The 16530-nt window shown below is 44.4% G+C and overlaps 1 protein-coding gene across 3 annotated transcripts in view; it reads left to right on the top strand.

Moving 5' to 3' along the window:
• Window positions 1-16330, top strand: part of PLEKHA1 (pleckstrin homology domain containing A1) — a 31755-nt gene extending 15425 nt beyond the window's left edge. Inside the window, exons 5-13 of one of the 3 annotated variants that reach the window (XM_075257551.1) lie at window positions 3940-4037; window positions 5447-5578; window positions 6949-7083; window positions 7482-7550; window positions 7657-7721; window positions 8072-8135; window positions 10712-10801; window positions 14474-14514; window positions 14989-16330. In XM_075257551.1, the coding sequence (XP_075113652.1) occupies window positions 3940-4037; window positions 5447-5578; window positions 6949-7083; window positions 7482-7550; window positions 7657-7721; window positions 8072-8135; window positions 10712-10801; window positions 14474-14514; window positions 14989-15184 (890 nt within the window). In that variant the 3' untranslated portion in view covers window positions 15185-16330. Of the gene's footprint in view, window positions 1-3939; window positions 4038-5446; window positions 5579-6948; window positions 7084-7481; window positions 7551-7656; window positions 7722-8071; window positions 8136-10711; window positions 10802-14436; window positions 14515-14988 lie in introns of all 3 variants that reach the window. The other 2 variants (XM_075257552.1, XM_075257550.1) reach the window with 2 other exon arrangements.
• Window positions 16331-16530: the final 200 nt, after the last annotated feature.

Genomic DNA, 16530 nt, shown 5'->3' with positions numbered 1-16530 from the left:
ACAATAACAGAGCCATCCTTTATCTGGATATTACAAGTACATTTCCCAGTCCTAAAAACTACTTTGCAATGCTAAATACGCGTGCGTCTGATTCAGCTCATTTTCTGTATTGGTTTCCTGGATAAGGGCCGATGGTTGGAAAATCTGAGCCTGCCGTTCCTGGTGAGTTGGGCCTATTTTTGGAGCGGCCGTGTCCTTTAGAACAAGTCGCTCAGCAGAAAGCTTTCTTTTCTTTGCTGTATAATGTGCATTGATCGGGCTGTGGAGGAGCGGCATCCTGACTGCTGTATTCTGGAGATGCGGAGTGCTGTCCAGCAGACCCTCCTGAGATGGGCTATTTTAAGGTCTAGCTTCCTGTATAGATGTGCCTCATTCTCCGCTCTTCCTGACTGGCTTCCTTGCTATCTCACTCCTTCTTCAGCGCTGAAACTTTACTGTCCGTCACCAAAATAGTCTGAGTCAAGTGCAGTTCATGTGAAATGTGTCCAGTTTGCTCTCCGGAGATTTACTCTGTGCCTCTTAATCTTTCATATGTTACCTCTATACCATACATACAAAGCACATGCTATACCGCAGGTGTGGGCAACCTACAGCACTCCAGCTATTGTAAAACTACAACGCCCCGCATGCTTACTTGCTCTGCTCTTCTTGGGACTCCCATGGAAGTGAATGGAGCATGATGGGAGTTGTAGTTTCACAGAAGTTTTAGCCAGGTGTAGAAAATATACTGCAAGTATAATCAGTGAATAAAATAAAGTGAATGCAGAACAGAATTACAAAATCTAAATCCCATCAATATTTGGTGTGACCTTTGCCCTTTGCCTTCCATTAGTTCTTGGTACTTACAGGCAGTTTTGGAAGGAACTCGGCAGGGAGGTTGTTCCCGCCATCTTGGAGAACTAAGCCCAGATCTTCTGTGGATGTAGGCTTGCTCCAATCCTTCTCTCGCTTCATGTAATCCCAGACAGACTGGATGCTTCTTGAGATCAGGGCTCTGTAGGGGCCGTATCATCACTTCCAGGACTCCTCCTCCAAAGGGCAAAGGTCACACCAAATATTAATGGGATTTGCATTTCTTTTGTTCATTAACATAGTTTGTTTTTGTCAATTAACAAAACCATTAACACTTCTATTTCTGAGAGCATTGTTACTTGGCGGTTTTTTTTTGTTTTGTTTTTTGTTTTTTTTCACATCTGCCTAAAACTTTTGTACATTGCTGTAATTTTGCGAGAGAGGTTCCAGTATAACTCAATATTTATTGAACTCTATCTTATTTGGGGTTAGGTGTCCAGCAGGCGGCCCTACTCTGATTGACCATTTACCCATGAGTGTTTATAGCTGTCACTTATTAGGTAGGACCGCCCACTGGACTCCTAAGCCCAGAATGAGCAGAAATTAGATCGGACATTTCCCACACAATGTGTTTGGCTCCCCCTATGCCATAACATGCTATCTGCAGATTGACCTGTGTGGACTATATGAAGTTAGCATTGAAACAACTTTAGTGGTGGCGAAGATGGACATAACCTTTAAGGGGTTGGTAATGACAGTATTAAATAAATTGTCACAGCATAATGTCAAGTTTATGGATGAATCCCTCCCTACGTGAGGTCCCGGTCCCTCCGTACGCGAGACGCCGATCCCGGTCCCTCCGTACGCGAGACGCCGATCCCGGTCCCTCCGTACGCGAGACGCCGATCCCGGTCCCTCCGTACGCGAGACGCCGATCCCGGTCCCTCCGTACGCGAGACGCCGATCCCGGTCCCTCCGTACGCGAGACGCCGATCCCGGTCCCTCCGTACGCGAGACGCCGATCCCGGTCCCTCCGTACGCGAGACGCCGATCCCGGTCCCTCCGTACGCGAGACGCCGATCCCGGTCCCTCCGTACGCGAGACGCCGATCCCGGTCCCTCCGTACGCGAGACGCCGATCCCGGTCCCTCCGTACGCGAGACGCCGATCCCGGTCCCTCCGTACGCGAGACGCCGATCCCGGTCCCTCCGTACGCGAGACGCCGATCCCGGTCCCTACCTACATGAACTATTTGCATCTGGAGACCTTGTGAATGTTTTCTTGTACTAGATCTCCACTGAAATGAACATTGAAGAACGTGAGCTTCACAGGAAATTGTGCTTTTGCATTTCTGAAGTTTCTTGCACAAGTAGAGAGGAAGGCAGAGGAGGACACGGGGAGGCTTTTATATTTAGCAGGGCCTCTCATCTCTAGATGAGATCTGACTCATACACATTTTGCAGCTTTTCTGTAATTGCCTCTTAATTTAGGCAGAAACCTATTATTTCCTCCCACTTTCGGTCAGTCCATTGTTTCTCATGTTTATTCCTCAACTACCTCTCGTCCTTGGAAGACTGGGCTGGTGGGTGACACTACACCAGAGAGGACCTATCAACCCTCCTGGCAATGGACGTGAATGCTGGATTCTCTCCAGGCTTTAGGCTGAAGGTTGTGCTGATGTATAAATGGAGAACCTACACCTTGCTTTAGGTCCCGCTTATGATAAGGATATGCTAAACATGTGATCCTATAGAATTGACCGCTCTGCCAGATCTGCACATGGTTGCTAGTTTAAGTTGGTGCCAAGTAGTTACTTAGATACAGGGTTTGTTGGGTTTCTTTCCTTTATCGGTTTCAGTTTGTAAAGGACAAAGTTCTCAGGACTTCTTCCTTCACCGATTTTCAGGCGGACATTGCGACAGAGTCTTCAGCATCGCCTATACATATAATTTAACTTCAGAATTTACAGTCATGTGTATTTCTGTCTGGTATCATGGTGTCTCTGTGCTGTCTCCTAGACAAATAGACATGTCCCTCGAGGACAGATCCCAACATGTCCCCGAATTCCTCTATATTTTTTCCTCCCTTCCTCCATTCCTTACATTCCTTCCTGTTAAATATTTATCAATAACATTTATCACTAGGAGAACGGTTTACAGCGTCTGCCATAACCAGAGGATCTCAGGATGTCCGTGGGTCTGCATTATATTTAGCATGTGTTTTTCTTATTAGAATATATTGTGTATCATAGAGGATGGAAGAGATTCACCAAGCTAATGTGTGCCAGAATTGTGTCGTAAAAAGCTCACCTACCTGCCATGTATCACATTTATTAAAGGGATTTTCCAGGAGTTAAGTACTGATATCTATCCTTAGACTAGGTCATTAATATCAGATCGGTGGGGGTCCGACACCTGGCACCCCCACCAGTCAGCTGTTTGAAGCCACAGTATTCAAGTGAGCTCCGGTTTAGAGGCCATAAAGAATCTGCTCCCAGAAAAAAGAACTGACTGGCTCCCATTGATTTCAGTGGGAGCCGTCTTTTTGGTCAGGATGTTGAGGTGGATACGGCCTCAAAATCCTGACCAAAATACCCCATGTAAACTTACCCTTATAGTCAGCGGGGTCCCTCAGGCTCAGCTGCTGTCCGCTATTTTAGCGATCTGTTTTTCCGTTTGGTCGCTAGTGTTTAGTCCAGGGTACATTTTCATTGTCTGAATCTTAGGCTGCGTTAATAAGTCTTTGCCGCTTCCGATTACTTCAGTATGATCAGTAAGGATTAATGCCCTCAGATCGAAATGGTAATGAGATGGCGCTTGTCCTTGTACTGCAGGCCGGTAAAGATTTGGCAGAGTTGGCGTCTGAATAGTCAGTGATGTGATGTAAGAAGGCACCTTCCAGTAATGTATAGTAGGAGGGAATATTGTTTTAATTTATAGACTCTCCCCCCCCCCCCCCCCCTTCTTAATGACTAGAATCCATCCTCCCCCACCCTTATTACCTATTACCTGCAGACATCGCTGTCCTCACTACACATTCTATCCTCCTTACTATATCAGCAGTTGTCCGGAGGACCAGAGTCCATAGGCGCCCTATGCCCGCCTCCTTGTCCGCTCAGCACTCACGTTATGTGTCTGTTTTCTTGCAGTAATAAATGCTGGAATGAGAAAATACTTCCTCCAAGCCAACGATCAGCAAGACCTAGTAGAATGGGTGAACGTCCTCAACAAAGCTACCAAAATTACAGTAAGCATTCCTGATGGTTTAATTTTTGGGGCTCACCACCCATGAACCATTACTATACTCTGGGGGAGTCTTCAAAGTCCTAGAGGAGGTCCAGGGGAGGTGATTAAACATAATAAACAGTGGTACTCACTTCTCCTGGGCTCCGGCGCTGGTTGTCTGGTCACTGAGATATCATGAATGACATTAGAGACTGCTAAGACCTGAGAATAGGCCTCAGTCGTCTGGTTGGTGCCTTGGCGCAAATTGACGGCAGTCTAACCCACATGATGTAACATCGCCATCATTCATGATCTCTCTGTGACCAAAAGAGGCTGGAAGATCAGCACCGGAGCCCATCAGAGGCTGAAGAGACCCCAGAGTGTAATAATGGTTCCCGGGTGGCGATCCAGTGACGGCACGTTCTCTTTATAAGATGCACTGACTTGATAGTGGTGTATAGAAGCGGAAACCCAGTCTATGGTGAAGGGCTGCGTTCTCCTCATAAATACAGCAGCCTCTTATTAGTGGCCCCATTATTATTGGGGTAGGTGACATATCCTATTAGTGTAGCCCCATCATTCTCAGGATATGTGACATTCCCTATTGGTGTGGCCCTATCCTTCTTGGGATCGGTGACATGTCCTATTGGTGTCACATCACTGTATAAGATGAGAATGAGATTTCCCCTTTAACCCAATGGAACAATATTACTCAGCAGCTGGTCTTTGTTGAACAGTATATATTTTTGTTGTTACCCGTGTATACACCATTTTGCTCACATGAGTATAGTAGTATAGGAATTGACAAATTGCCATAAACCTGTAATAAATAATGAAATAATAATAATAATAATGAAAGGTTTTACTCTCCTTCCTGCTGCGTTTCTTTTCTTCCACTTTGGGTTGTGTATTCTTTAGGCTTGTGTGTCCCATCGTAGTATTGTTCAGGGCTGCTGCAGGACATTACATCACTTTGGGCACATAACTTCTAAGAAACCTAATTCTCCCCATTGTCATTGCATTACTACAGAGTATTTCTCTCTGTATATTAGTGCATGTCATGGACGGATGATGTAGACCTCAAAAAGAAATCTAGTGCCCGATGTTATACTGGAAATGACCCGTAGAAGGCTTTCTGCAGTCCTCGGCTGTGGCTTCCGTTTCAATGTAGAGGATGGTGTTTGTATTGAACTCCCATCTCGAGACACCCAGTGATGCCTATTAAAAGCGCAGAGACGTGGGTGGGTTGGTTTCCTGCCAGAAACCATCATCCCTCTCAAGTAAATGTGATTGGCTGCAAAAGAAAGACTTTCTTGTGAGATCTGGGCTGAATTGTAGAGACTTGCCATAACCTAGTCATTATGATTACAAAGCCCCAGAACCATGTCGTGTTATGTATATCATATGTTCTCCTCTGTGACCCCTCTATAGGTACCAAAACCTAGTGACCAACTGTGTCCTGCGGACAGTGCACATAACCAGCTGGAATATTCAGGCAGCAAGAAGCAGATCTCGTACAGGACTGAAATAGTGGGGGGTGTCCCCATTATTACCCCAACACAGGTACTTGCCAGTTATTTGCTAAAGCGGATCTGTGGGTCCTCCATGGATTGGTAAATAGGGCCTGAACCCCATGACCATGTGCGAGTTCAGTGTGCTATCTAGGTTTTTTTCCAAATAGCACACCCACCCATTCATTTCTCTCGGCCCATGCACATGACCAAGTATTATGCTGATCGGTGTGCAGGCCGAAAAATTCAGGAGAGGTCCTATTCCTGTTCACTTCTGTATCCCCCATTCCCTGGATGAATATGGCTGGTGGGTGACGCACAGATGATATTCTCCAGCACCAGGTATCATAAGTGGGGGGGGGGGGGGTTTGTTTGTTTTTTGGGTTTTTTTTGTAAACTATATATATTTGTAAGCCTAATATCTGCCCACCTCCTGGGCGCTCTCGGGCTCTGCACAACATTGTCAGCACTCCAAGGGCTAAAAATCTTCTGCTTTATTGATCTAAACCGCAAATAAAATGGGCTGTGTCTGGCATTGTAGTTCACAGTGGCTCAGTAGTTAAGGGTGAATTCACACTGAGTAAACGCTAGCTTATTCTGAACGTAAAACACGTTCAGAATAAGCGGCGTCTAAAGCAGCTCCATTCATTTCTATGGGAGCGGGGATACGAGCGCTCCCCATAGAAATGAATGGGCTGCTTCTTTCACTCCGTGCAGTCCCATTGAAGTGAATGGGGAGTGCCGGCGTATACGGCAAGCTCTGCTCATGCCGGAGCGTACACGCCGGCACTCCCCATTCACTTCAATGGGACTGCACGGAGTGAAAGAAGCAGCCCATTCATTTCTATGGGGAGCGCTCGTATCCCCGCTCCCATAGAAATGAATGGAGCTGCTTTAGACGCCGCTTATTCTGAACGTGTTTTACGTTCAGAATAAGCTAGCGTTTACTCAGTGTGAATGCACCCTAACACTGTAGTTTTGCAGCGCTGGAGTCCTGGGTTCAAATCCTGCCAAGGACAATATCTCTAATCAGTTTATATGTTCTCCCCATGTTGGTGTGCATTTCCTCCCGGTACTCCAGTTTCCTCCTACACTCCAAAGACATACTGATAGGGAATGTAGATTGTGAGCCCTATATGGGACAGTGACCGACAATAGCGGAATATGATGGCGCTAAATAATAATAAACGGTCTGCCATATTACAGACATTGTCGGTCACAGTCTTCATGGGAGAAGCTGCCGCAGAAGTTTGTCACTGCCGTCTAATAATCGTCTATGAACCCAAATCTATATCCATTGCAAGCCCTTGTCCTGAACTATCCAAATGACTTTGTCCCTCATGTCTACCATTCTACAGATGACTGTATTGATCATTTTTGCAAAGTGGTCACAATTTTTGTTGTTGTTGTTCTCCTATGTAGCAAGACATAAGTGAAAGTGCCAACACCGGTGATAGAGGGAACCTGAAACGTACCCAGAGCCAGCTCTCCTCTCCTTACCGGCTCTCAGAAGGTGGCATTATAAAAGCTGGCTACTGTGTCAAGCAAGGAGCTGTGGTAAGATGTAAAGCACTGAATGTGACACGCCGTCTACTGCAGTGGTGTTAGCTGGTGTCTAGGTCACTGATCCGATTGTACTGTTGCGTTTAAGCAAAGTGGATTTCAATGATTGCGGGGCCAGGGACACTTGGCCTGACATTCATTATAGACCTCACTAGTGTTCTGGTTTCTTCTAACTGGCTCAGATTTCCATTCTGGCACTGGGACGTATGGGTGATTTATGGAGAAGTCAGCCAAGACCTTTTATTAAGACTGGCATACAATGCATGGGGGCAGTCTTCATAAATCTGCCCCCATGATTTTCCAAGATCAGAGTGGCCCCTATTGCTATGCCATGAGGATGATGTAGAATATAATAAAATAACTGGCCTTCCCCTTTCTTCTCTCCCGTATAGATGAAGACCTGGAAAAGAAGATTCTTCATTCTAGACGAGAACACAATAGGATATTTTAAGTCGGACATGGTAGGGATATCGCGTGTTCTCTCTCTTCTGCCCCAGGGATTGAATTTATTTTTCCCAGTTTAACATTTTCCACAATTTTACTCCATGCGTCTTCTTCATCTTATAGGATAGAGATCCTCTCCGTATGATACAGCTGAGAGAGGTGCAGAAGGTGCAGGAATGCAAACAAAGGTGAGATGAAGCCTTGTAGTCTCTTCTACCTTTACTACGGCCTGGAAGCAATAGGACAATGTCATGGTATAGCACAAGATCTATAGTGCCCTCAATGCAAATCCAGAATTACATTTCACACTTATTAAATTTAAAGGGGACTTTCTAAAGTGCATGCTTGGCAGTCACACTATCCTAAGAGTGGAATGGGAACCCGCATCCACACGATAGGTAAAAACACTAAAATATAGGTCTTCCTATGACTATTCTATAAATGGCTGTGGTAAGAATATCCCCATCTTATCACATCATTGCATCTGACTGACTAAGCTCTGTAACATTTGGGATAACCAGTTTTCCTCTCTCCGCAGTGACATAATGATGAGGGACAACTTGTTTGAAATAGTTACGACTTCTCGCACATTTTACGTACAGGTAAGATGTCAAAAATTTACTGTATCAGAGAATGACTGTAGTCAATGTTGGGTTTCACTGGGTGAAGGAGTGTGTAATGGATCAGTCTACGGCTCCCTGCAGATGTACAAAAAGATGCAGACGAATGGCCATCCATCTACTTTGAGATCCATGTTAAAGGAAAAGATGGTTCAGTCTCTGTCCATATTTTGGACGGGCACAAAAATATGGTGCATTGATCTCTGATCTCTATGTAAGTGGATGGCTGTCCATCTCAATCCGTTTTAATGGATACAATGTGAATGGAGCCTTACACTGATATAGCCAGAGAATAACTTCTTCTTGTTCATCCACATTGTCAGTCCAATATCTCTGATGGGGGTTGGTGGACAGACATAGCTTTGCACACTTCACTTCTGTAAGTAATAGAAACAAATGCAATTTAACTTCTTTTTTTTTTTTACTTAACATTTTTCAATAATAAACTAGCAAAATAATGCTGAATATTGCAGCCAAGCCATGAGCACAGTAACAGATGAGTCAGGTCCGTGCTTGTACAGTAGGCTTCCTATAGGGACTGGGTGTCACTGAATTGGTCCCCATTGCTTTAGTAGAGATCAGCTTGTGATAGTGGAGCCGCTGCTTAAAAATAAATAAATAAATTAGTCATTTACAAGCAGTTAGTACATGGGGGAGCAGTGTGGTGTCTGTGCCATTAGGGAGATGAATGGATTTAGGGGATAGAGAAATCATAGTGGTCATGGCACAATGAATAGGAAGAAATACTGTTTTCCATGCCGATTTAGACACCAAAGAAACATTTCTGAATCCGCATGAAAAACAAAATCCTCAAATATTCCTCCAATTCTGAATTCCCCTCTGCAGATGGATCCATCTAAACTTTTTTTGTCTGGAGATCTCCGTTAAACAAAAAATAAATGGAGTTCTGACGGCCTCGGTTATAGTCAGTGGCGTCCCCCAGATTCTGTTAGACTCTGCTACTTTTGCAGTCCGTTTTTCTGGTCCTCCAAGCAACCAGGACAACGGACACCCACCGCACGTGTGACCTAAATTCGAGTGCACTGCCTCTCCACACTGTGCCTGGGACTGATCAGCTTGGCCTCCACTTTCTGCTCAGGGTCCCACAGCTAAGCTACTAATATTTTGTCTGTGTGAACATGCCCTTACTGTGTGTGACAATTCTTCTGTGCCTTTTCTTTGACAAGCAGAGAAGTCGGGAATCCCTGCATAATATGCTAACCCACAGTTTCACAGCAGCTGGAGGCCCAAATTTGTTGATCCCTGTACTGGTGTGAAGAGACTCAACCATAGGGGGCACTCTAGCTACACAGCATTGAGTAAACCTCAGTACGGGAACATCTCCCCTTTGTTAGTGACATGTGAACTCTGATTATATGAACATTGCAGACTCTTCATTCTTGCTTTGCTGCCGACCATCACCTGCTAAACAAGTCTGGCGACTGATCAGATCTTAGTTTGCTGCTCGGTTGCATGCAAGTTATCTATAGTTTGGTCAGGTGTCTGACATTTCACTTTTTTTTTCGGTTACAATCGTGTAGGGAGGTGTTAGGTTAATAAACGTAGATTACAAAAGTAGTGATTTTCCACGTGTCCAAATCTACACCTTGGATGGGAGTTGTCAGGTAGATGCCTAATCTTATGCTAACTGAAAAAAATCTGAAATGAATAATTAGATGCAGCATAAACTAACTTTTAGAAGTGACACAATCCCGAACACAGTGAGAATTGGGATCCAGCTCCCCATAGAGGGGCAAGGGAAAGAATAGAGGAAAAATGATGGATTTCACAGGAAGAAGCCAAAATTGATCAATAAAGTCTATTACATAATGTATGAACGATACAAAAACTGCCCGAAAATCAGACGACATCTGTAAGTTTAGCTAATCTTTAAATCTGCTCTTTTCGGAATAATATCGCAATAGATTTATAATGCATTTTTACAGGAGCGGTTCCCACAATTCCCTGTCCCCATTTCATCTGTATAAGACACTCACCAGGTTTTTTAGGACCACTCTTTACAAGGGTTTATGTAGGTTTTCCCACCACTGCGGCCGAATTTGTACCAAAAGGCAAAAACAGACACAGGGTTGTGATTTTTATGCTGGGTTTGCATCCCGTTATAATCTGTGTTTCCACGGGTTACTGCTTTTTAAGTGGATTGGGTTTCTGTTTTTCGGGTCCCCAAATGGACCTGAAGATCAGAAACCCGAGTGCAGATGTGATACTAGTGTGAGATTACCATAGACTGACCAATATGGAGAATGAATTTGTAGAGGACTCCACCTCCATTGTCAGGGGACCCGAGCAACATAGAGGCGGACCCCATTGACTATAATGGGAGTTGTTGTTTTTAAACTGAAACCGATTGTGGAAATAATCTCCAGTGCAGACTTAGTCTTCCCTCAATTTTCAGCGAACACTGTGACAAGTCTGACATGGAGACTTCAGCACAGATGTGAACATCGCCTGAGATACAATGTTACACATGCGTTTTAGAAATCAAATGTTTCATTGAATGTTTCACCTTTTCTTTTGTCTCTTTTCTATTACAACAGGCGGACAGTCCTGAAGAAATGCACAGCTGGATCCGAGCTATATCTGGTGCCATTGTAGCACAGCGAGGGCCTGCCAGATCTGCAGCCTCTGTAGGTTCCACCCTTAAGTAGTACATGTGGCTACAACAAGTCACGCCATGGTATTGTGACCCTATAGCAGACAGCAGAGCACACAGTCACCTATGGCCACGTGGTGTAGCTTCCTGTGCGCCCTCCTTTCTGCTATATTTCTGCCCCTACTGAATTGTCCTTTGTAGATGAATGCTCAGCACAGTTCTCACCATCTTGAGAAAATTCTATGGCCGATCTTCCCCGTGGGTGTGAAAAATTATAATCTGGTAGTTCAGTTTGTGGTTGACCAGATGGTACCCTACAGATGCCCACATGCTGTGTCACTGACTTCATAATGGTTTTCTGGGGAGGAAAGTTCAGTAGTTGGGGGTTGGGCTGCTCAGGGCGCCATTATTCATTAGTTTACAAGAATTTCTGGCACAGTGTGCGGTCATCCTTTGGAACAATGCAACGTTTTCAGAAACCAACAGTTGTCTGAATTTTCGGCTTCTAAGTCATGAACTTTGGGTTGAGGATTCTTATGTGGGTATTTTTGTCCGTGGTGTTGGCCATGTGTGGTTGTGTTCAGCACTTTATTATAGCGGTAGCATTTATAGTTTGTTTTTCAGTTTGTATAAATGTGCCTGTCGTGCCGCTATCACCTACAAGGGTGGGATTCTGCAGTGATAAGACAATGCCTTAGGGGTCTGTAAAACCTCAGTGTTTCTCTATGAGAAAATAAATGCACAACCTTGTGGTTAGTTCATAAATTCAACAATGTCAGATTTAGGATTACTTTACTAACTACATAGTACTTGTGAATGTAAAAAGAATTTTGTAATATGTCTGAATAAACAAAAATACTGAATTCTCCATTTATTAGGCTGGGCCCCCACATGGCGTTTTTACTGTCACAGCAAAGTGGATATGGGATTGTAGTGAATCCCATCCTCACTTTGTGGTAAAATACATGCAGCGGAGACACTGACGGTTCCAAAACAGTTTAGAAAATCTCAGCATGTCAATTATATCTGCAGAAAAAAAACTGCAGTTTCACTATAGGTATAATTGTAACAGAAAGTCCACAGAGGAAACCTCTGTAAACTTTGCGTGAAGCGCGGTGGGGTTCTACATGGGGCCTTAGTTACTTCTGCCCCTCCTCTCTCCATAGACTTCTACGTTTGAGGTCTACTGGAATGAGGCAAAGAAAAAAAAGAGGCTTCCTCCTCCCAGTTCCATAGACTTCTGTTGTGAGGCTGGATAGATGCCATTAGAGATTAAAAAGAGGAGGAAAACATCTCAAGAAGTGGAGAAGAGAGAATTTAATATCTTATAATACAAAATTTTCTGATCACCACCTTTTATTTTCATTTATTAAAAGTTTTATAATTAAAGGTACACTAAGTTTCAAGATTTTTTTTTCAGCTTCTTTAAACAGGAGGGGGTCATCAGTTATGTGATCTATGAGAGTCCAACACCCAGACCTTGTACAGATCTGCTCTAGCCCATAGGTGGCAGAATACACTAGTAGCTGCGCTGCCCATCTATTTAGAGAATCTGGAACCTGAATATGGGTCCATGTAGGGTCCAGACATCTGACCCAGGCAGTTTACATACTAATGACCTATCCTGTGTCAGTAGAGATGAGCGAATATACTCTATCGAATACCTTGGCCGCATAGCTTCCGGCGGCAGTAAAAATTCAAAGCCCTGGAAGTGTTTTTGCACCAGGAGCTATGCGGCCGAGGTATTCGATCAAGTATATTCGCTCATCTCTAGTAGTCAGTATGAAATTTCAATTTGGGGCTGGAAAACCCTTTAACCATTGACTGCTTACACTAAAGTCACTATGTAAAGGACAATGCTTGCCAAATTACAGCAAGTGCCAAATGTTTGCAATACAAAATGCTCATGATGCTGCGAGTACAGGACAGAGTAGCTTGGAAACTTCTAGAATCATAAATCTGCATGCTGCTGTAAATTCAGTTCACATGAGCCGTAGTCCACACTGACACTGTTACCTGGCTGAGTTGAAGGGGTGTGAATTAGCCCTAAGATATGTTGTAGAGGTCACTGTTTTACTGCATTTTAAATGGAATTGGTCAGCACAAAATTGAGTATTACTTATTCAGGACTTCTGCCCTATTCTGGTAAAAATCATCCTTTTATCCCTATGCAATGAGCAGAAAAGGGCTTTAGGAGGCGCAGTTTTCCATTAATGGGCTTTACTATCTTCTGCTCAGCTCTGCCGACTCACTGTACTGTACATGTCTTATGAGACACGCTGCACCCAGAAGTGGAGACGGCTGGCTTCAGATGGAGGTGTCACCATCATCACACGTGCACAGAACTGGGCAGCAGCAGATAGTAAAGCCCATTGATAAATAGTAATGCTCCTAATGCCTTTGCTGCTCATGTGCGTACGGATAAAAGGATAATTCCTGAATAAGAAATACATCATTGTAAATTGTGCTGACCGCCCCCCAAGGTAATGTGATTAGTTTATAAAGAAACTAAAGAATGCCAAGAAAGCAAAGAATGCCAAGGTGCCCGTCATTTCTTACACAATTAGGAAATGGATTTGCATTTTGATCTCTAGGGTGCCAAGACCGCAACTTCTAGTTGCAACACATATTGAGACACATCCAATCTTTTTCTCAAGTGTAAGTCATGGTTGTGGTACCCTCAGTTATTATACAACTCCATTCACTAAAGTTAGTGAAAGAGTTGCAGCCAAAGTTGCCGTGTAACCCCCCAATGTAAAGGGCTTGTTGGTTGATTGGACAACAGGTTTTCAAAATGGTCATAAAGAAGTTCAGCTGCTCCATGGGAACAGACTAGGAGAGAACCCTGTATAATCGGATCCTTCAGTCTTACCCTTCTATATGAGCATTGGGACAGATGGAAGAGAGTGACTGCAGCATCAGACTACAGAGTGAGTTTGTAGTCTGTTACCATGGAGACACAGGTCTGTATAGTAGATGCAACCACTAAATACATTCTAAGGGCTCGTTCACATCTGCGCCCGGTCTCCGTTCTGCAGGTTTCAGTTTCCTGCACAAAACAGAGGCAGGAGACGGAAACCTGCAGGACTCTCTCACCCATTCATTTGAAAGCTGTCCGGCCGTGAGCGCCGATGAGCGTTTTTTGCTCTCCGCCGTGAAACCGTTTTTTTTTTTTTTTAAATCGGATACAGAGTCGGACATGCAGTACTGTGTGTCTGGTTTAAAAAAAACTGTTCCGAGGCGGAGAGCATAAAACGCTCACCGGCGCTCACGGCCGGACCTGGTCTGACAGCATGCAGAAGACTGAAACCTCAGAACGGACTCCGGGCGCTAGTGTGAACCCAGCGTAATTTGAGCTCTATGGCCTATCTGCCTCATTCTCCATGTATTGGGACAGGCAGCTGCGGACAGACCTTTAAGCCCATTCAGAACTTTGTCACTTCCGTTTCTTGGCAGTGTCTTGCAATAAACTTTCTTAAAAGAAGTTTCTGTTTTTGCCCGGGACGATCCCACCTCCATAAACCTGTCATGGTTAATCCTGTTCTTATTTTCAGAAAGTAGCAATCGCCTTTAGTAAGTCTCATCATCTTGTAGTTTGTGTGTTTCTGTCTTTTTAGTTCTTTCATCTCTTCTTCCTTTTCCTTTCTTCCTTATTCTACTCTCTTTAAGGTGTTTTTAATTCCCTCCCTGCCCTGTCTCCCCGCAGATCCGACAGGTCAGACGGCTTTCAAATCCCTGTATTCCGAGGTACATGGGCAGCAGAGCATGCCCACACTACTAATGCTGCCTCTTACCATGTAACCCACCCCCCATTTACATAACTTCCATCCACTAAACTCATGCGGCCCATGGTGTACTCTGTGCACATCGCCATACTGCACTGTATTGTTATATTTGCATGCTACGTGTGGAGACAGTTACTGAGCATGCCTCACCCCAGGAAGATATCCACATGAATAGTCCGCTTTGTCTTATTCTCATAACCTTAACAACTGCCTTTTTGCAGTTTTGGCTCGGCGAGCCCTGACGTGGTAATGAAGGGTTTGCCGAACAGCTCAGCGTCTTGCACTCCATCGTGTCTTGGAAAGTTTTTTCCTTCTGCAGGTGTTGCAGCCTAGGAGGGAGTAATCTGGTCATACCGATACACTTTACTGGCTGTATTACTTACTAACATGTACTGTACCTGTGACCGTCTCATCACCTCCCATATTTTGTTTGCAGGAGAGCCCCACCACATACTCCGAGCTCAACTCCTCTTTTCGTTCCTTCGGTCTCCCTCACACGACCGCCCGAGCTCAGCACTCTGACCCCGGGCCTCCTTATCGGAACAGGAATGACTCTAGCGCCCTTACCAAGAACCAGCCAGGACACCCCAAGATCCCGTCTGTCTCTGCAGGAAACCAGGCTAGCAAAATGACTCATTCTTTGCCCAGCACCATATCCATCAATCTATACGAACCAGGGATCGTTGACATAGATGATGCCAGCTTGCCCGTCACTGATGTCTGAGGCCAATTCAAGGATGTGTAGAGTGAAACCCCGGAAAAAGTCCAGCTTTACCGTTTAGTTTTCATGTCTTATAATGCACAACCTCCTCGTCCTCCTGACCTGCCATTTACTTTCCAATCAGTGGTAAGGAATTTTTGTTGATTTTATTCCACCAGGTCTGCAGGACCAATGCAGTAAGATGTCAAAACACATTCCTAAGATAAGTCAAGAACTTTCTTCTACTGCAGCCAAAGCCAGAGAGGATTGACTTTTGCCCGTTTTCTGGAACTGTGTGACACGGTCACTAAATGAGAGCATGCCACACTCGGCATGGAGTGCCTTTTTTTGCCCTTATAGCGGTTTTACTTGCAAAGTAATATTAGGTCTTGTGCCTCGACTGGCACGGACACCTTAGTGAGACGTACAATTGGTGTTTTAACTGATTTTAAGAATCTACTAACACAGTATTTTCATGTCTGAACCTTTGCTGCACTGCAATAAATGCCTATCTGCAAGCAAAGAAAGCTGGACCACTGTGAGTTCACTTGATCCTGACCTCCTGCCACCATTCCTTGTCCCCGCCATATATTGCACATTTTACTTTTAGTGCCACTTTTGGGGGAAGCGCTTGTGGAATAGCATTGGAATGGATTTTACCCCTTTTATTACCTTTTTTCATAGAGCGGTTTGTGACTTTCCAGCTCGCCATGCCTGTAGTTCTAGGTATTATGGCTTATTCTGTGTAATTCCTGGAGACCATTTTGTTCCCGCACTGTTTTTCCTTTTTTATGTCTCCACGTCTCAAGTGCCTGCTGATTCCTTGTGTTGAATCTCATGTGGTGTAAGACTTGTTTTGTGATACTGCTGATACTAACACGTCTGCTGTACCCATGTGCTTCCATCTGTAACTCTGCAAATATGACAAATCCCAAAGTTCTTGCAATCTTTTTTTTTTCCAGAAATAAATATTTGTGGGTGGTGGGTTCTAATTTATAAAGAAAAAAAAATTATCAGCAGGGTGCAAGAAATGCGCCGTATGACTGTCACTTGAAATAAATATATCCGTTTTCATTAATGTAGTGTTTCTTTATACAGCGATATGAATGCCATTTAAAGGGGACCTTTCACCTCTTTGCATCCATCAATAGGTGCCCCTATACGGATTCTGGTGCACTTGCAATATTTTCACTAGCCCCCACCGTTCCTGAGCAATCTGTGCTTTTATTTGCAATGCTGTGATGTGTTAAAATGTCTGTATCCTCTCAAGACTCCTCC

This window comes from Leptodactylus fuscus, chromosome 10, assembly GCF_031893055.1.
Source record: "Leptodactylus fuscus isolate aLepFus1 chromosome 10, aLepFus1.hap2, whole genome shotgun sequence".
NCBI lineage: Eukaryota > Metazoa > Chordata > Amphibia > Anura > Leptodactylidae > Leptodactylus > Leptodactylus fuscus.
The sequence above is the reverse complement of the archived record's forward strand: the minus strand, read 5'-3'. Positions and strand labels throughout refer to the sequence as shown.